The sequence below is a fragment of the Coturnix japonica genome, chromosome 4, assembly GCF_054131305.1.
Source record: "Coturnix japonica strain WE chromosome 4, WE-NBRP24, whole genome shotgun sequence".
Lineage (NCBI taxonomy): Eukaryota > Metazoa > Chordata > Aves > Galliformes > Phasianidae > Coturnix > Coturnix japonica.
In genome coordinates, this window is record NC_140666.1 from 19,483,385 (window position 1) to 19,504,956 (window position 21,572).

Here is a 21,572-nt window from a genome sequence, read left to right on the forward strand (position 1 = left end):
AGAGCTAGTCTGTGCATGATATCCAGTCTTCCACAACAGCTAATATATTGATTCTTGAAGGCTCAATTAAGTTAAATGAATGTGTTTTATCCCATGATTCCAGCAAGCTAAGAGAGTACAAAGACTTGATCATCACAACTGAGTAACAGCAACTGTTAATCAGCAATAATTCCACCACATACAACAGCCTGTCTGTAATGAAGCTGTTGTTGAGTACCTATGTTGATAATATACATAAGGCCTTAAGTACAAGCCATAGAGGTTACAATTATCTTTACAAACTTTAAGAGGAAAATAAATTCTGATGCAATTGGTTCAAACAACTACATGCAGCTCTAAAGCGGAAGACAAACAAAATTCCTGCCTGACAGAGGGGGGAAAATATAATGGGCTGGTGAAAAAGAAAAGCACATCAAATTGTACAAAGATGATATAGATGATTCTTAATAAGGAAACTGAGGAAACCAAGATTCTATTGGACATGCTTTGATTTTCAATATTACTGATGTCTAATGAGAAGAATGCTGAGGGCAGGGGGTGGCTTGTGCCTTTTGAAATACTTTTAATACTGGAGTCAACAAGACTACATAACCTAGCAATATAAAGAATACTTCTATAAATAACAGGTGTGAACATATCCAGAAAACAAGGCTTCTGGGCATACTGTGAACTGCAGTAACTGACCGTCCCATTCTCAGTCGATACCATAAATCACCACCACTGTTATCACCACGCACAGTACCTGCTTAAAGGTCTCCTGGAGGTTTTTCAGACGGATTCTGTTCATGAGCCGATTGGGAACAATGCAATTCAGGTCACTTGCCTCTGATGCCCTCGATGTGAATCCATGCTGCTGCTTTCTTGACTTGCCACCACTTGCCTGCTTAGAGATCAGTTCCTGCTGCACCCTTCTTATCTTAATGATGCAAAAAGACTGGAGAGCATCCAGTTCTTCCCCTGATAACTCAGTCATTTCTATCAACAAAACAAAGTGTCAATTATTACAACAGCGGAAGAGAATTACTGGTCTTCTATCTGTGCAACCTCATATTATCTATTTAATAAAAACCAAGCCCAATGTCAAGCCTGGAAGCAATGACTGTAATAACTGCAATATACAATTTAAACCACAATCTGGATAACAACTGCAGGCACTTACGTAACAGATGCCTCTTCGAATAGTCTCCAAAGAGAAAAGATAATAAGAACCATAAAGAGTTGCACCACTTAATGATACTGCATAAATGTATTAGTAAATCTAGTACGACTTTACAAGCACCGAATCAGAGGCTATTGCAGTAACTCTGAAAAACAATTCAAACAACCCACAGTTGTGTGGGGTTTTTGCTGTTGGTTTTGTTTTTTTCCTGAGGAAATGTAATTACTTTTAAAATATTTTCCTCTCAGGCTTCAATAATCCTTTAAGAAACTTTTATACGACCTTGTTTGAACAAGACCCTACACTCTTATTTCCTCCCTTGCCAATGACAGGTAATAATAAACTTAAACAGAGATTACATTTCAGATGGGCATCCAAGGATGGATTTAAAACTTCACGCAGTGCTCTGAGGGAGATTTTCCACTTATTTCAACAGCCAGTCAATGCAGATAATCAATGTGAGTAAGCTTTTTGATATTGCAATTTCATTATTTCATGATCTTAAGCATGTAACGATGCTGGGCTGTATTACATGGTCTTAAGAGATACCACTGTTTTCAACTATTCAAATAGGGGATTCTGTTTCTCCACCTTTATAACACTAATTTTGTTTTTTATGCAACTCCTGAAGCCCAGCGAAGCACTTGACTGTCTATAATGAAATGAGAAGCAAGGAAAGCAAACAATACAGTAGTCATTAGTAGATGTCTGATGGATGCCCCTGCATATATCTAATGCAGTACTCCCTTTTCAGAGCTGCACTCTGACAGCCAAAAAGAAAGCAGACAATAATGACTACATATGTGGTTTGATTCAACTTAACATCGATCTCAAATGGAGATCATACCACTCCAGCAATCCTGCTTTATTACATGTTTCACTCATTGTCAGTAACTTCCCTTAAATTCCAATTTAGTGTTTCTGGACAAGCATTGCATACTTTAGGGTGCTTCTGTGACAACCAGTACATTGCCATTAAAATTCCATGGGGTACCTTGGCATAACGATAATAGAAATCTTTACAACAATCAACAACATAATCATAAAGCACTTCCTAAATACGCTGTGATTAACATCACCTGAAACAGGCAAGCCACTAAAGTGGGATTTCATAAGGAAACCATGGATAACTTCAGAAATGCAGTCAATCCTCACAAAGATTAAGTGGATCCACTGTTAAGACTAAGCAAAGTGGAAATCGGTAAGCTTTGCCTTATGGACATGGAAAATGTGTGATTTAAGTGCAACTGTCACAGTGCAAAATCAATCATCATATAGCAATTTATTCTTCCTTACAAGCCGGTGTATTGAATTCACTAAAGACATGGCCATACTTCATAGGAGGATGAATAAGAATTACCAGTACTGTAAAATGCAGTTTAAGGTTCTTTTCCTTGGGAAGGATTGTGAAAGATTGCACAGGTCAACATCAGCAGATCATTTCCCTTGAAAAACCAAATAAGACTTTAATGCACAAGTAAAATATGCAGGGTCTGCTGAATACTTTGTGACAATATAACACCAGACTAATTCATTCACTTAAGTGAATGTCCTTCCACTGAAGGAACTGAGATTTATACAACAGGATCTACATTGAAACTATGGTGGTTTTCAGTTCCATTTCTTGTCTCTCATATGTTTTCTCTTTTCCATCTTTGGACTAGATATGCTAAATGCTCAATCTCCATTTGTGGTGGCAGATTTAACTGTCAGTGTATGTTGGTCTGTAGAGTATACCTGCCAGTGCCAATTACAGTTCCAGGAGCATGCTTTGCTGATGCTTCATTGCCCCAAGTCGTGCATTCCATACCCTCTTCCTTGGAGAATTAGGAAGGGACAGGTGACAAGAAGAACAAAACCAGACACCAGAACAGACATCAGATGAGAACCATGTATCACACAGACACAGGCTAACAAAGCACAGGCTGTTTAGAAAGTAAAGCACAAAGTGAACCAACAAGCTGCTCTGATAAAAGAAGCAGTCAGTATCTCACCACTGGAGATAAAATAATCTCTGCACCTACATTATGAAACCTGGTGTGTGCCTTATAATTAAGTGACCTACATAGATTTTAATTTCTGCATGCAAGTACATTTTCAAGGGGAAGATTTCAAATCTAGGAGGAAAGAAAAAGAAGGAAAAAAAGAAGGAAATTACTGCCTTCCTGTGTTTCCTTTCATTCTGATGTCTAATTTTGATTACATAGAAAAAACTTAGGGCATAACAATAATAATAAATGCCTACCGTCTTCTACTTTAAGAAGAGAAACTGTGGAATGGGTAAAGGAGAGATAACTGTGAAATCAGGAACTGATTACGACTCAGACAGATTGACAAGATAACATTTTAATAATTATCTAAACTGCATCCATACAATTGAGTGCAGCAATTCAGATTAACACGCTGATGGCCCAATCAGCAAACATAAGTTTCAAAAGATCTGTTTAGATAGCAGAACACTGATAATAAGCCTTCTGATAAATCAAGCCATTTAACAGGAATATGAACTCCATATTCAAAAATATGAATTCAAACTATGTTCTCCAGCATGGTGCAGGATATCCTCAGTTTCCACTCAACGATCCTTAGAAGAGACAACAGAATCTCACAGAATTCATGTTTTTAGGAGAAACTCTTTCCCAGTTCCCACATGGATGCTGCTGGTTGGAATTTCCCCACTTGGCCTGTATCAATGCTATTTTACTACAGAACAGTAAAGCTTTCTAACACATGGGTGGATGAAAAGAGAGAACTCTGAAAGCCCAGGGCCTAAGGCTGCTGGAGTCCCACACCTTTTGCATGTTACCAAGCAGGAAGATTAAGTGCCAGCAAGCTCAGGAATAAGAAAGAGCCAGCAAAGACTAATGGGTACCTGCTCCCTCCTGCAAACAGAATAGAGTTTTCTCCATTTTTATACAGACAACTACTACTACTTTAATAAATTCTTTTAGTAAACTATTTGCTGAGCCAATTTAAAGCCCAGGCCATGTGAAAATTTATTCACGAAGCACATACAACCAAATCTACTCTAAGAAATATGCTGGGCATCTGGAAACAAATTAATACAGAAAAAACAAATCCTTGTGCTTCACTCAATGCACTCACCTATACACACATGGCAGCACCTTTCACCTGAACACCGCAAACCGCAGGCATCCATATCTACCCTAGACTTTCTTACTTTTAGATTCCCCAGTGTTGACACCACCACCATAATAAGCACAGTAGTTTAACTCGTCAAAATTGATTGACCTTGTGTATTTCAGTATTTCAGCCACAAAGTTGTCTATTTCTGCTCAAACATTTCTGTGCCTCTAAATAACATGCACTAGCAACCAAAAGTTTTAATTTATCTGGCAACAGTGGTAACACTGCATTAAAAAACAAGCAAACAACAAGCAAAGCACTTAACACAAACACCTTACAAGCTAATTTAAGTGTGAATCTCTCAATAGGAGCATGAGCCAGACTGCTAGAAAGCACCAGCTGAACTTTCAGACATACATGAACCAAAGAACAGTGGTTTCCTGTAGTAAATTTCAAAGATTAACTACATTTGGTATAACTCAGAGTTGGAGACTTAGAAGAATAGGTTTTCTTGTTTTATTACGATCTTGCTTTATTAGCCATAGATGAATTCAAAAGCAACATGCATATCCAGTGCATACATCATTCATTTTGCTAAATTTACAGAGGGGAATTAACTCTGCGGCAGCCTCGCTCTAGGACATCTCGTTTTCTATTATGCTTTATCAAGTTGATAAAATAATAAGGGGCTCAGAGCCTACTTAGTGCTGAACTAAGTCAAAGAATGAAGCCTAAGCATGAACCTTCTCATTGACAGAGTTAAGAAGCACACTGTACCCAAAGAGCGCTTAACTACTTAGATGTCCAGGGATAGGACAGGTAGAGAGCAATGCATCATTTTACACATCACCTTGAGATAAATGAGACAGTGACCAGCCTGCCTATACCTACCCACAGCCCATAAGCCAGACAGAATGGTTCTTTGCACAGAATTCAGAGAATAAAGTCTTGCCAACTAATTTTCGAGGAAAACGCTGTAGAGATCTAAAACCTTCTTAATGCAACGCTGCTGTTTATAATTTGTTAAATGAATCCGAGTTCAGCAGGTCCTCTAAATTTTGCTATCAATCAAATGATCATGAGACTCTGATGTATTTTAGGAAGATTATCTCAGCACAGCTCACCAGGAGAGGCCTCACTACTAAAAATAACATACATTACTTGTCTTCACACTTGACTCCATAAAGAAACCCAATAATAGAAAGATGAAAGCTGAAGATGACTTAGAAACTCATAACACTGACTCACCACTGTTGTGAATGAGCTATGCAACTAAGAGAAGTGTAAGAATGATCTTAGGGCATGCTCTCCTGTGCTATGTGAGGAGTTTCAGGATGCTTCTATGCAAGTGCAATGCCACAAAGTACCTGGACCTCGTCTATCAGTCTTAGAGTAGACCTACAAAACTTTTGACATTTTCCCCTATGTACATACAGAGGAAGATATTCCTCTTGCTTCAATTCTTCAATTATTTTTCTTGCTTAACAACTTTCTTGCTCTTTTTTTTTTTTTATCTTAAAAATAGTATCTCTGACCCACTTTGTAGAAAGATTTGAGCAGTGCTTCCATCCCACCATCTGCTCTCACATTTCCTTGCATAACCAGTGCATGCAAAAAGCCTCCCTTCCTGTCTTCCCCACTCCTCCTCCACACACAACATCATTGTGTTGGTTAAAGTTCGTCCATTGTTTTTGCCAAAGTTGGTGCCCTGCTGCCTCCTGCAGCTCAGAAAAGGAACTATGAGGGCTGCTTTGTGAGTAATGCTGTCTATTTTATTACATTGGCCCAGAACATCAAGAAGCAGATCTCGGTGGTATGGCAATAGAGACAACAGAATGGCATCTGACATGGAAGTGCATATGAAGCCAAGGTGTGTCACTGAATTCCTCTGTGGGAAAAGCAGCACTCACTGATATTCACTGATGCTTGCTGAGCATTTACAGAGACCAACCAGAGGAAGTCAACACAGTGAGGCAGTAGATGTTACATTTCAGCAGTAGCAATATATAGACAAGCCATGTTCTAGACAGTCACAGAAGCAGAGAGCATCACAATTAGCTCACCTGCATGAATTGACTAATGCTGGTGACTATGCTGAAAAACTGTGTGGTAGTTGAAAATTTGCTCTATTAGACAGTGTTGTTGTGCTCTTTGTATCTGTTATCATTTCCATATAAATAAATAGGAGGCATTACTTTAGGAGCAACTTATGTAAACCGGCAAACAACTGATTCAATAATTAACACAAATTATCTGCAGGGTGAAAACATTTCACGTTTTCTGAAAGCATCTTTATTTTTAAGGAGAAAACACACCCCCAGTACAGCTGGAGAGAAAATAATGGACAGCCCAGTAAAACTGAGATTTTACAGTTAAAGGAAAGTTGGCCCCACTTTAAATTGCTACAGATTTATCCATACCTTGTAATAACACATGAGCAGTAAAATGTCTCTGCATCAGGAGCAGCAAACCTATGTGTTACAGCAGACAAACTGTTTTCTTCCAAGAAAGCAGAAAAGAGAAGCTCTATATACCTGGCTAATTAGGTCTGCTTAATTACCTGGCTTATCTTTAAAAGCTTGTACATGAAATTCTGATCCCCCTCTGTCAAAAGGAGAACTATCAACTCTACCTAAGTTAGTGAACTCACCAGCATGAGTATCGAGGACGAATCTTTCTTGTTTAATGCCTGCTTCCTTATTTTTTAGGACACCAATACATTTTCCAACAAAATCTCTTTCTGCAGCTGCAGAATCAACTACTTCAGACGGCTCTTCTACAATGAGAAAAAATAAAAGTTATATTTGAACATATATTGTAAAAACAAATAAATAAATAAAATAAAAAATCAACACTGCTAAACCGAGAGGCAAATTCTCCACTTGACCATGGCTGATTTTTCCATGGTGCAGAAAAAGAAGCCTCAAGCCACTGGACTTTATAACTGATATCAACAACTTCAGGTTGAAAAACCAAGGGAGTTTCTGCCCTGTAGAAGTATCTCTCACTGTTCATTTTGAATCCTTCCACTGAGAGATTATAGGATAAGCTGGAAAGAAGAGACTCACACATTCCATTATGTCCACAGTGCTAACTTAACCTTGATCAAGGCCTGCATAGGCTCCTCATTTGTGGCAATACAAATACTCATGGGAGCAGAGGTGAACCGAACTTGGAAAAGACGAAAGACTTAAGAGGTCTGAAAAACTCAGTGCCACTGACAGAAAGGTAATTACGACATGGTTCCAGACAGTATCTGTCTTCTCTAATCTGTTTTCAGCATAGCAATAGCAAATTCAGTAGGCTTATAGAGGAAGATACGGGGACATGAGCATAATAGGTTTTACATAGTTATTTATATATGCTGTTCTCTATAAGGTATCAACTGCAGAAAGCTATCAAGTTCCCAAAATATTTTTTCTATGTGTTATTACGTAGTTTTTCATTTAACAGGTATTCAGAGACTCTGTAGTTTTATGGAATATTAACCTCATAAAAATTCAAAGCACCTCTACAAACTAAACCAATTCCTCTTAGTACATGCTTCTGGATGGCAAAAACAAGGATTTCATTGGTTAGACATGGACTGATTTCAAAATGTTGTATATCCAGGGAAAAGGTTTAATAAACCCCATCATTTGTAAAAACCAAGTATTACAAGCCAAACCATTCAATCTAATCCATTTAGACATTGTGCAATTACACAAATGTAGCATGAATAAGACACCAGAGCATTAATAACATTTTTCAATCTTTTTAAGCACTGATTTCCACTCCATACAGTTTTCACATTTCTTGTGAATTCAAGTTTCCACTGCACAGATCTAAAACTATAAGAGATAGGTCTGAAGTACAGTAAGCTCTCCATACCTGCGTGACTTTGGCCTGCCAACCACAATGTGCTTTCCCATGGATCCAACACAGCACAATGTTCTGTATCTTCTATGGGACAATGCAGCTCAGATGAGTTGCTCTCACACTGGCAGCTGGTGACTTCTTCCTCACTGGAGGGATCCCAAGTGTCTTCTGAATAGTCAAGAACAGAGCTATCATAACTCTGGCTCAATTCCTTCTGCTGCTTTTCATAGTCACTGGGGCCATCTGATGAGGCAGTAGACATGGTGCGACACTACAAATAAAAACAGAATAAAAGCATATTGCAGGTTCAGTTACACAGGAAGAGCAACTGAATTACTTATAGCTATGGGGGACATATGGACAAATATTACAACTCAGCTCAAATCCTATTTAGCCACTAAAACAGGTAGATGAAATAACACTTAACGTGTTACATCAGTGCAACACCCCTGAAAGCATTACTACTGATCTAAGTCATATATCATTGAAATCTGCTGGGTAAGCAGACAGTAACAATTACCATCGAGCACTGCCAAACTCCTTGACCAGGTGCTCAATCAATCACTGGTTCAGCCTGTGACCCAACAGTTCCCATACACTATAGCTGAGTACACAGGGACGATTACCTCCCTGCTCCTGCTGGCTACACTATTTCTGATGCAAGCAAGGATGCTGCTGGCCTTCTTATTTACCTGGGCACACCTCTGGCTCCTGTTCAGCTGACTGTCAACTAACACCCTCAGATCTGTTTCTAGTCACTCTGCCCCAAACCTGCAGCACTACTAGGGGTTGTTGTGACCAAAGGGCAGGACTTGGCACTTTGTCTCCTTAAAGCCTGTAAAACTGACTTCAGCCCAGTGATCCAGAGCTCCCTCAGTAGGGCCTTCCACATCCGTTTACCCGTTAAAGCCCCACCGCGGAAGACGCAGTTTTCCCTTCAATTATTAATCTACGTTTTAAAGGACAAATCCCCTTCAGAATGCCGTAATCACACGCTGGGGCCTTCCCTCACAGCCCGAGCGCTGTACTTACGGATGCAGGCTTATACACAGCGAATAAACAGCTTTTCCTCCCTTCCCCCTCCCTCTCCGGCCCAACAGGGAACGATACGAGGCCCAGCCCCGGCCGAGGCCCGCCCCACTCCGCCATCCATCGCCTCTCTGGGCAGCCAGTGTAAGAGGAATGAACAGTTCACGTTGTTTAAATGTTATAGCATTCGGTGTTTTGCTGCTTGGTGCCGGTCTTTTTCAAGAAACAAAAATAATTTCATATTCCCCATCGATACAAATTAGAGTAGTGATCGGCTTGGAATGGAAGGGGGCAATTACCCACCCTGAGTCAACTGAATAGCAATCAGAGCAGAGATCTGCATAAAACAGCTATTTATTTAGTCTGTCAGTGTAAGGAAGGAGAAAAATGTAATCAAGAAAATAGCAGCTCTTTAGATAAGCAAAATCTGCATTATGTACTAAACCTTTCCGACCTAAAGATTCACCTTTTATTGATTGCTTTATGTTACATCTTTCTTCTCAGGAAAGTAATGTTGCAAACAGGCCAGCAAGCACCCGAACTGAATAAGAACATTTTCTGGGAGGATCTAAAGAGGTAGGCTGGCAGTTTTCATGCTCTGGGTTGTAAATGATTGTGAAATAGCATAGGGAGGAACATTACCTTTTCCTTGAAATTCTAATCAAGATACACAGAGAATATCACAGAAAAAGAATAGCACAGATCCTCACAGTTCCCTCTAACTGCCTCCCTGTCAGCTTGATACTTCATTATTTATCACTGTCCACTTTTTATGGTAACAGTTGACATTAGATTATTACTGACCTGGTTGATATTTGAATTTATTCCCTCGAGGTTAAAGACTTTGTAGTTTCATTTTCTCACTCCTTTTTAAAATTCATAATTTTAGAGCATGGAAAATATATTGTCCTATCAAGTTTATTTCCTTGACATTTATTCAGTGGAAAGTGTGATCCTAATATTAAAGGCATTTGATTTGAAGCCCAGGATACAAATAAATCTTTTAACTCATCTTCCCTAAAACAGGGCACTTCATCACTGCTGTTCCTCTCGTTGGTGGCTGGAAAGTTAATATGTTGAACAGTACAATTATTTGATCCAGTATTTGTTTTTAAAGGATTTGTAGGTGAAAATAGATGGACCAACCCAGTTGTGTCAGAAAGTATTAAGAGTTCCAATGGCTAAAGTAATGGTGTTGGTCCTATATAGAGCCATAAAATAACATTGTGTGAGAAGCAGTGATAGGATTTCACTCCAGCTCTTCTCTTTATCATATGTTATATTAAATTTAAATGCAATTGCATTTCTTTGTGTGGGATTTGACGCCTTCTTCTATGAAAGTTGTAATAATACTTTTAACCGGAGGGCTGCATAAGAATTCATACTTGCTAGGTGTGTTTCTCACATAATAAGAATCTCATTAATGTTGCCAGCAGAACTAATTGGGCTGTCACAGTAAGCTTCAGTACCCATTTGGAGAATTATGGTGCGAGGCCAATAGAATTAAGCATATTCTGCTGGTGGGTAAAGCTGACGTGAGTCATTAATGAGATGCTTCTAAAGCCTTACTCTTCACAAAAATGCAGGTATTTTGAGGGGCCTGCTTAGACAGTGTAAATATGAAGGACAAATGCAAGAACTCTTCTAAAATTTTCAAGAGCAAGATGTTGATGTTTCACAATACAGTGAAGGTTCTTTCCTTTATCAGCACAGACATTGAAAGCACTGCCAAGTAGCACCTAGATGCCATAAATCACTGGTAAGAATGAATTGTTTTACAAACAAAAAACTTTAGGGGCACAGGGCATCTAAAGAAGTCATTGTCTAGGTCCTGCTGCTTTTAAAATGGCCATTTCAGTTCCCATTAACTCACATCTCTAATTAGGAAATGGATTGATCTCTTGCTTCAAGTTGCTAGTGACTGGCTGATGTCCACGTCAGATCAAAAGTGCGCATACAAATGAAGTTTTATTAGTGACTGCTGTCGTATAAGTTTAAATAAGTTAAATGAAAACCATGAGCTGTGTTCTATAGGCAGAACAAAAATGCATTTCAGATCTGATTTTATCCATAGCTCTTATTGTTTATGCTCTGCATCATAGTAGGAAACCATGATTAGCTGTATTTTCACTAGGCTTCCAGGTAGAGAAAAGAGGACTGAAAATCTTGAGAAACAAAGATAAACTCTCTAACAGTCTTGTCCTTACAGCACCTCTGCAAGCAGGTATAATTTCATCTGTGTCAGACCTGTTAACCACCTTGGGGAGGAACATGTTATGAACAGCCAGGTTGTGAAGAGTGTGACAAGTGTCTGCTCCTGCCAAGTTTTTGTACACGTTGGTTCTCTGAGTTGCTGTACAGCGTTGTATTCCAGTGGAATACCCAAATAGTAAGTAACACTTATGACTGCAAAGAAGCCCCAGCTGTATTTCCAATGTTTGTTATTGGGGCACGGGCTAGATTTCAATTAGCATAATTACAATCTATCTTCCTAATTTTGCTTTGTACTTTAAGATGGATAATTACTCTTACTCACTGTGTGTCTGAATGTGCTATTAAATAGCAACATCCACTTTCCCAATGTTTGGGTGCATTGCAGCGCAGACTGCATACATAGACTGCAGATTGTCACTGCAATAACTGCAATGAATTACAGTAACCATATAGGAAAACATCTGGAAATACAAAAAAGTTCAATTAGCCAGCATTACAAAATGTCTATTCATGTGTATGTATGTATATACATACATTAACATACAAACTCCTCACCAGAAACATAAAGGCCTGTTTAGGAACAGGCAGGGCTATGGGAAAACTTCTACCTAAAGAGCAGGAAAGAAGCTGAGCTGGTTGGGTTCATTTCTGAACATTAAATTAATTAATGTATTAGAAGAAATCTCAGAAACTCCTACAGTAAATGTTTGAGATTTTCATTTCCTTTTTCTCTTTGTGTTAAGTTTGTTTAATGAATTTAATGTGAACTATCCTGAGGAATTCCCAGAGTTGTGGAAAGAAATTTCTAAAGGAAAGGTGAACTCTTAGGATAGATTGATATTAGACTTATCAATCAGTTTTCCTCAGTAATAAGCCGGCTCTTGGGACTCGTTCAGTATGTATTTCAAACTGATGAGTCATTTTGACACCTCAGTGAATGCCTTCAATTAGAAATCATAGCATTTCCTATCAACACTCTGTTAACCCATCACGTATTCCTCTGTCTTTTGTAAAAACACAGCTGTATGGGAAATTGGTAATCACAGCCTGAACCTCTGATTAATCAGCTGAGGCAAGTGTTGGGGGCAGCTGTGGGAGCACAGGTGAGAGTAATTTAGCTGTGCTCCTGGAAGGGGTGAAGCTTGACTCTACCTCCTCTAGGCCTCATTTAAGGGCTGACCACCACTAAGGCAGCATCTCTTGGAGATTGCTCCCTGGTGGAGATTGCCTCAGCATTTCCCAGCTAAGGTGTCCATATTGGTGAGTCTTTTCTTTTAAATAATCTTTTGAATCTCTGTTACCACATTTGTATCATTCCACCTTACAGCTGGAGTGTTATTTCTATTGGAGAAGGAGGAATGCTTTTGAGGTTTGTTCAGAATATAGTGCTTTGAGATGTTTGTAATCTGTTCTGAAGATAGTCTTATTTCTGTAAATCTCATTATATTGAAAGAGCAATGCTGGTGTTGCTACTGAGCTTTTTCTTGGTGGTAAGGAAGTGATTTGTTGTTTCAGGTGGCTGCATCTTTGGAGAAAGACTTTTCTCTGTCAGTTTTCTGGGGCTGTTTCAGAGTTCAAAAGAAGATGCTAATTTAAGTTTAACAACCAGTTAATGCTGTACATGTGTAAGCATTGTGTAAATGTTTAAGAATGTCAGTATCTTAGTCTAAAGACTTTCTCATTAAGTATAAGCTCTGGAAACTCAAGTACTGATATTCATTGTATTGGTGAAGCTGTCTTTCTCATACCAGTATAGCTTACTTGGAAGACAGCTGATTTTTCTAGTTCCTATAGGGATGGGTATCTGAAGGCAATCAGACAAATAGCTTAATGCTTCTAGGTCTGTTTCATTACATTCCACTAGGTTGTCTGTTGAATATCACTGCAACTTTTAGGTGAATTTATCATTCTCTCCAGCATGTGTTGGTTATAAAGAAGATAAATTGCAAATTTGTTAATTTTGAGGCCTTATTAACAGAAGGAACTTGAGTATTTTTCTGTTGATCACCAGTTATTATAGACAGAGAATATTAGGTGCATTAGCATGCATATACCTAGAAGTCTTTTAAGGTTTTTAAAGTGAGCATATAGGAGTACATTTTGCACTAATCCATGTATTGCAAAGTGCATTCAAAACATTACTTACATTCAAAAGACACACTTCAAGGATTAGTAATGTAACACTAATAAGTGAAAAAACAAAGGCACAAAGAATGACTCCTTCAAGGTCAGACAAAGTGGCTGCTAAGACTTCTGTATTCTTATCCTGCCACTTCTTGCTACGACAAGATACATCCTGTTATTCTTTGTAATTCTTATCCTTTAATAATGAAAAGTTTACTAATATGTTATTATTTGGACTGAATCACCACATTCCATTTTGTTCTAAGAACTTATTTCATTGCTGATTTAAACACCTGGAGGTTCTCAAGAATCAGGCAAGCAGAGTCTTTAACAAAATTAAACAGTATAAATATTTATGAATATTTATGCCAGTATGAAACCAAATCTACTCCTAAGAAGAACATTAAAAAGCAACTGAAACAAATGGATTGATATCCCCAGTAACCTAGGGAGCTAAGTGTCATTAAAGTTCTAGCTTGGTTATTTGAATTCCATGTGCTTTTGAAAGTTATCCATAACTGCAGAGCTATAAAACATGTGGTCTTAGAAGTTTAAAGGGAAAATAACTAAGGATTCAGCTTTCCTCTGCTAGACTAGAAATGGATTAGTTATCTTCACCCTGCAGTGCATTCTGACTTGTGGACTTCAGAGCATTTTAGACTTTACTTGCAAATCCCACCCTGCTAGAAAATGAGTCTCCTGAACTGTTGTAACCCACTGTTCATTATCAAGATCTTCGTGAAAGACCAGAGTGGTGTAATCTGGTAAGACTGATGCGGGTTGAATATATGGAAAAGAATTCAGGGTATGTTATTTCTACATAGATATGTTGGAAGAATTGTTGAACGTGATTCAGTGGAAGGCAATTGTTTGTCGCACTATGATCCGTACAATGCATTAACACATTATTCAGCTGGGGGAAGTTAGCTGCTCAGGAGAACTGAAGGGTCTCTGAAGTCTGACAGCTTCTTCATTAAGAACATTCCTCCATCTGCCCTTCCATTGTTCTGCATCAAATGGAATCACGCACTATGGCTTTTTGTACCTATTTACCTTTGTAAATCTTCATAGTATGAGCTATGCGGCCTTTCAAACTTTCAAACCCTTTATTCATAGAACACTTGCTGACTCTGGTAATAGTTCAGCTTAAAAAGAATCTGCAAGATTGATCCTGAATTTTGAAGAGTAATGTGCATTTATAATCCTCTGCTAGGAATATAGACTAATAGTGCAGGCTGACCTGCTGCATACTGATGTATTAAGCTCTATGCATCTGTGTGGTCTCATGGGGAGTATATATGGAATAAGAGCTACATTCATCCAGTTTTATGTTTTGAGTATCAATCATTAAACGTTTAAAGCAAAATGGCCATAAGGGTGAAAGATGTGTTTTAAGTGGAGCTTGTGATGTAAGTATGTAAAGTGGGGAAGGTATTACACTGGTACATACTGCTGGTTTAACAACAACAAAGTAAAGAAGGATATTCTATCAGGAGTAGGACTTGTCTTTCAGAATGTGTGTAGATCACGTAGACGCATCCATACGTAATTTGTATGAATAGCAGTGAAGAGATGCTCAGTGTCTCTAACAAAGTACTATTGTAAAGTAAAGATCAGAAAAGCAACAAAGAACAAATCATAGTCAGAACCGAGAGGAGATATTAAAGCTATAATTCAGCTACAAAGTTGACAGAGTGCAATGAAACAATGAAACTGTGGCACCATTAGCCTGTAACAGAAGCTGTTATGTGTGTTCAAATGTTCTCTGCCCAAATACAATTGCTTGTCTTTGCAACGTTGTCGCATTATCGTTTTGGTCCTTTGTAGCATCAGGGAACTTTAAACAAACAGTAGGTTTGTGTCTTTTGGATGAAAATGAGGAAGGTGACCTTGATCTCGGCTGACGTATCCCTGAAGTTCTAGAGATTATTATTATTATTATGATTATTTTGGAGTTCAGAGCAAGGCTGTTATTTAAACAATATTTTCTTCCTTCCTCAAGTAAGTGAAATATTGACAGGATGCCTCTATTGACAAAATGGTGTGATTGCCAGCTAAAGAAGCTGATCTCTATCACCAGCTGCCTTCCTGGCTGAGTCTATATTCACCAATAGGCTTGAGTTACTGGCTGATAGAGCTCACAGAAAGACAGGCCTGCACCTCCTAGGCAGATGCAGGTGATTAATTCAACTCATGAATTAGGAAACTGTTGCGAATGTATGAAAAGGCTGTAACTACTGTTAACTACAGCAAGACCTGGGCCATTGCAGAGTTGTCCTTGAAGAACAAACTTGTACTGCAACAGGGTATCCTACAGGGTTTGTGTTACAAACATCAACTGGTTTCCTTGTGGTACATTACCCCACAGTATGACAGGGCTGGTTTGCTCTGGCACTGGATAACACTGGGGTCAAAGAGCAGTGGTAGAAGATTGCAGATAGTGGGGCCTGGCAGAGCTGTTTCCCACTCCTGGCTTTGATGACAAGCTCAGGATTTGCTGAGTGTCTCCAGCACTGCCAGCAACTTCTAGCACTAACTCAACCTTACCTTTTTCTTTTAAAAAGAGCTATTTTTGCCAAGTGGCTTCTACTTGGTGTACAGATGGAAGTAATTCAAGAACGTAAGATCTTTCTCTTTTGTCAGTACAGGGATCTTTGCCCAGAAAGGACGCTGAATGTTTGACTAAGGAACCCTTCTTATTGCAGTTACAGCTATTACTTATGATTGCAGTGCCCGTGTGAGTTATGCTGTTTTGATGGTTCACTGATTGATTGACAGGCCTGGGCAGATGTTTCCACACCGCTGCTGTTACTGGCAATTATAAACTTTGCAGCCAACTCTAGAATGCTTTGCTTTAAAACCATTCCTCATGTACATAAGCCTATCAGGCCCAGTGGCACTCCTACACCTTTTATCACCACTAAGATAATGTAGTCAGTGTCACTACTATGGGGAAAAAAACATGTTTTAGTATCTGTTAGTTATAAATGGGAAGACCTTGACTGTGTCATGGCACGTGGTAGACTGTGATGTTTCTGGGTAGAGATACCCACGGCATCAGGAATCTTTGAATTGTTTGAATATTGTTCTACAATGTGGCAGGTAGGGCTTTATATATATATATGACCAGTAATATCCTTTGGTTATAATGACAAATATAACATCTATCCTTGGAATGATGATTTCATCTTCATTAGCATCAAATCTCCCCTGTCATTTTTAGGTTCTGGATAGACATGAAAATAACTTGCTCCATGAATATCATTGAGAAGTAATGAATAATTTTATTGATTGTAAATAAATAAATAATTGTATTACTTGTTAGGACTATTTGATTTTTCAATTATTTTTACTACAGAGCTGCCATATAGTTATCTCACTTTTTAAGTCTCCTCTGGGACATGTAGTTCTTATCTGTGCTCCACATGATGTTATGATGTGGAATACCAATAGAAAAATTACAAAACCATGACATAGTTAATATAAAAAAAGACATAAAAAAGAACATAGGACATAAAAAAGAAATAGGGACTTTCTTTATTGTGCACCATGAGCTCCTGTCGGGTTGGAATAGTACTGTTTGTGAACAAAACATGAGGGTTGCTACCCATTGAAGTACTGTGGGATTTCAGACAGCTCTGCTATACTAACCATGCAACTTTTAGAGCTTGTCAGTTCTGAGGGCAAAGCTTTCAGCCTCTTCAGGTTCCACCAGCACAGCACACAGAGGCAGGTAATTTTACCAAAGGGACAATCCAAAAATCTTCTTAGCTGCAGATAGAGTTCCTCAGGCTCTGTCATGGATTCCTTTGCTTCTACACTGTCAAATTATCTGTCAGCATGAAATAAGTTTCCTTTTTTTGCTGGGTAGTCTCAGATACCCTTTGGTTTGTTTGGTTTTTTTCTTTAACATTTTGGGAGTGTTTTTCAGCTCTTGCCAAAGTCGTCTCTTTTCCCAGTAGTGAATGGAATCTAGAGCATTGTTTCTTGTTATTACTACACTGCATATATTAGGCTAAGTATTAAACTTTGTATGGGGGGGGAAATGAGATGGGAAAGTCTATGCATTTTGGATGCTGCAGAAGTTATTTTGGACTGCATTATTAATCTCCTAAAGCAATTTGCCGTTCCTTTGTAATACTTGTCTGCACTGAGGATCAGATAACATTTGGGCTTTAACATAATGAGTTTCAGAGACAAGTCGCTAACAAAATAGTATTGTAAGAAATGGAAAATAAAACTGTCAGGAGAGATTCTCGCTTTAGTGTTTGCACTGAAACAAAAATGCTAATTATCAGTGATAAATGGCTGAGTATTATAACTTAGGTGGACTCAGTCCTATCAGGTAGGTGCTTTGGAAACTTGGATATTGTTCGACAACTAGTTATGGTGATGCTCCTTCAACACTGGCAACAACAGTGCTCTGTCACATCTTACATCTGTGCTATACCATGTTCTCATGTCAAAATATGCAGTAGAGGTTTAAGGTAACTACCTTGGTTACTAATTGCAAAACAGGTACAGGAGTAGAAGCTGTACTACACTGCAGGGGTCGGTCTTAAGATTACAGGAATACGAGTGACTTAAGACTTGGGGGTAAGCAGCAGCCTAAGCAGATTAATGTAGTAGTGCAAGGTCTTGAATAGCAGCACATCTAAAGTGACCTGATTTACAGAACAATGGACTGAGCTAGGGAGATTAAGCAGATTTTCCTACATCAATAAATGCCCGTGCCAGTACATGATTTGCAGCCCTGCGCACTGTACTCTGCTGACAGGACATCCCTGCATCTCTAAGAATTTATGTATGCAAAAGACATTTTGTGGTTTAGGGTGCTTGAGAGCCAGAATCAATTCTGGTCAGACTTCTTCAAGGTGCTGGAGTAAAACTCCAGCTCTGAGCAACCCTATATTTTATCATATCTGAATTTTAATGTTGTGGTTTTATGCCTATGTATTATTATCTACAACATATTAGCAGAGTTGTTTAATTGTAAACATCCTTTCTGCTGTTGGTGTGCTCTTGTGTGAAGAAAACTAGGGATACTAGAAAATACTTCGTAAACCTTAAGAGCTTCCCAACCAAGAGAGTTAAGGCTGATGTCCCTTCTCTTTGTGCTTCATCACTGCCTGCCTGTAGGTAGGTGTTCCAAAGACCTGGGAGCTAGCTGTACTCGTGTGTGTATTTAAAACTTCATTAAGGCAGAGCCCTCTAATTCTGTACTTCAGAGTCTGTGTGAAACAATAGCCATGTGAAACTGAGCCTGCATCTATTTTATTGTGGATATTTCACCATGCTGTGAGGGTTCTGTTCAGCAACCTGAAAACGTTCAGCAGAAGATCAGCTGTAACACTTGGTTTCTTTCTCTGATTTATTCAAGAAGAAAATGCACCCTGGCTCATTCAGATGACAAGTGCTGTTTGGATGATGGTTGTGTGCAGACATGAGGCACTCCACAGCATTGCTTTCATGTTAATATTTGAGTTTGTATAAGTCATACTAGTAAATAAAAACAAAAAGCTTGTTGTTGGTTAGTTGTACTTGCCACAAAGAAAGAATTCTAAGCTCATCATGATCTGCTTGAAGTGACTTGTAATAATGTACTGGACATCCATGTAGGAGGGGTGAATCTGTAGCAGCCTTTTGCACTGTTAGGTAGCTTAAATGTAAGCTGTTCAGATATAAAGAAACATAAGAAAGTTGTTATTCATTGTGGTGGTTAGGTATTACAGCATATTGTTGCTTATTTGATCGGGACTTCACATCCTGATCATACAAGCTTCATTTTTAAGCAAAATTTCTCTCTAATCTAATGTTTCCCCTTGGGAGATTTCAGCTCCTTGGCTGGTAATGTGATTGCAGGTTGGATGTTTTTTTTTTTTCTATAAACAGGTTAATAAAGGGGCTGAATGTGATTCTGAGATTTAGTGGTTGTTACTAAGGCTTTTGTTCCTGCATATCTGAAATGGGAATTTCATTTGAATTGTTGCAAGTTAGAGTTATGAGAATCAGATAAAATATTCATATTTGCAGTTATGTGGCTGGAGCCTCGTGAAGGATCCACTATTCACTTCAGACTGTTACTGGGTAAAGATGCTTTTCAGTTTTTAGTTGCCTTCCAGGATCCTTCTGTAAAGGAAACTGGGTGTTTTTTTACATCATTGTTTTGCCAGCCCATGAGAGCTGATGACTTATGCAAATACAAGTGGTGATCAGTGCAGCCTTAGCCCTGCTCACTTGTTTAAGTTTCAGAGGTAATCTGATCTGTGATGGCTGTTTTCCAGACAGCCTTCTTCCCTGCTCTCCTCACACTCATGACGTCCTGTTTTCAACAGGACACTGGTTGTGCAGCTTGCTATTGCTGTAGCACGTTCTATTTCCATAGACGCTACTGAAGATCTCTACTAGTTTTATTTCTGTTCCCTGCAGTATTCCCAAGGGAGATGAAAATGTTTGTATCTCACCTTTCTATGTGTAGAAGGATGCTCTAACTGGCAAATTGAATGTAAAATTTTACCTGAGCAGAAATATGTATTCAAAAAGCATTCAGAGAACGACTGCCACTGCATTAAGAAGGAGCTCCTTTAGAGATGAAGAACATAAGCAACACCCTCACAATAAAATTCAAGGCCACTTTCTTTGTGTAATGGCCTAGAAAGTGAAGACCATTCTGCTGACCAGTGGAGTAAGATGCAGCTATAGCTACCTTATGATTTTTAGGCTTCGGAAGTAGCAATGAACACCTGTGTCCTTCAGTTTGGAAGCCCTATATTGGGAGCTTTGTAATTCCATTGATATTTTAGATGAACTCTGGAGCTTTTACAGATTTGCATTCCTACATGCATGCGCTTGCACGTAAATGCTAAAATATCTTCTATTTTCATCACTAGAGAGCTAACCTCTGCTAAGCAAAGCACCGGGGAACAGAGACACCACTTAGAATAGATTAAATTGCAGCCACAAAGAAACATCATTTGGATTTTTCTTGCAGGAATGTTGTGCTGTGTTTCTTCAAACCCCAGAGTATGAATAAAACTTACATCGTTGAGGTGGGTAGCTTAGGGAGTTTCAGATAAGGATTAGACAATTATATGAATAAGAATAGGTAGGATGAAAAGAGAAGGCCCATCGTGCTGCCTGCATCTGCTTATAAATTCACCAGCAGTACAAGCAAGGTAGAAATCCCATAACTGTTGCCATCAGAGAGAAGACTTCTACATGAGCAGAGACATCTCTTGCAGCAGTGATTTTTGTGGGTAACTCTAAGTTGCCAACTAGAGACCTTTTTAAACAGACCTTGTTTTTCAGGATGTGTTTATTTTGTTCTTTCTGACACATTCCCTTGTTGTGTTGAAAGATCATACCTCAAATAGCTAAATGCTTTCAGATACCTGTTTCCTATGAAAGTATGTTGCCAACCAGCTGGGAGTCATGTGAGCTCAGAATGAATTGTCCTTACTCTGAAGTTTTGAGTTCTGCCTTATGTATAATCATTTCTTAGCACTGGAGGCAAATGGGAGCTGGACCTTACCACTCTCAGCACTGTGCAAGGGTTACATATGCCACAAAGTATGGAGGAAGAGCTTCATCTTTAGCTTTATCTTTAGGCTTACCTTAAGTGCCTGACTTAGGGAAATATCAGGCTAATCTTCTAAGGTATTCAAAGAGCATGCAAATCTCTGAGGGCCTGTGCAGTAAAGCACAACTTGGATGTCTTAAATAACCTTCTAAAGGTTTCTCTTTGCACACACTCTAGAGAGAACCAAAGGAGACTGAAGATCTCCCTGAAGTCATTCACCATTGCACTGGTGTTGTTGGCTCTGCCTGCTTAAACAATTCTGTTTTCTCATGCTTAGCTGCTTCTTCCTAGCTCTGCTCTGCCTCGCTTATGCCAGCCAAGTTCTTTTTGGGAGCAAGCTGGAACACGGCTCAGTGTCTTTTTAGGACATTACCCAAATTTGCCTGGCATCACACCATTCTGTTTTCTTTATCAAAGCCATGGATTATGTTGAAATAAATTGGTAAATTCCACAGATGTCAGCGCTGTGTCTGCTGAGGTAAGTCAGATCCCCACAGTGAGAAAGCAGTCTTGTCCTTCCTA

At 38.9% G+C, this 21,572-nt stretch overlaps 1 protein-coding gene across 10 annotated transcripts in view; it reads right to left on the reverse strand.

Annotated features, from left to right (window-relative positions):
* C4H8orf48 (chromosome 4 C8orf48 homolog) overlaps positions 1–9,194 on the reverse strand; it is a 31,602-nt gene extending 22,408 nt beyond the window's left edge. For 8 of the 10 annotated variants that reach the window (XR_014945661.1, XR_014945660.1, XM_015860530.3 and 5 more), the window contains exons 1-4: positions 9,137–9,194; positions 8,117–8,375; positions 6,897–7,022; positions 743–975 (exon numbers count right to left, since the gene is read on the reverse strand). Coding sequence is in view for 8 of the 10 variants with exons in the window: in XM_015860530.3 (XP_015716016.2) it covers positions 743–975; positions 6,897–7,022; positions 8,117–8,366 (609 nt within the window). In the remaining 2 variants the exon portion in view is untranslated. Of the gene's footprint in view, positions 1–742; positions 976–6,896; positions 7,023–8,116; positions 8,376–8,796 lie in introns of all 10 variants that reach the window. The other 2 variants (XM_085546150.1, XM_085546151.1) reach the window with 2 other exon arrangements.
* Between the last annotated feature and the right edge of the window lie 12,378 nt (positions 9,195–21,572).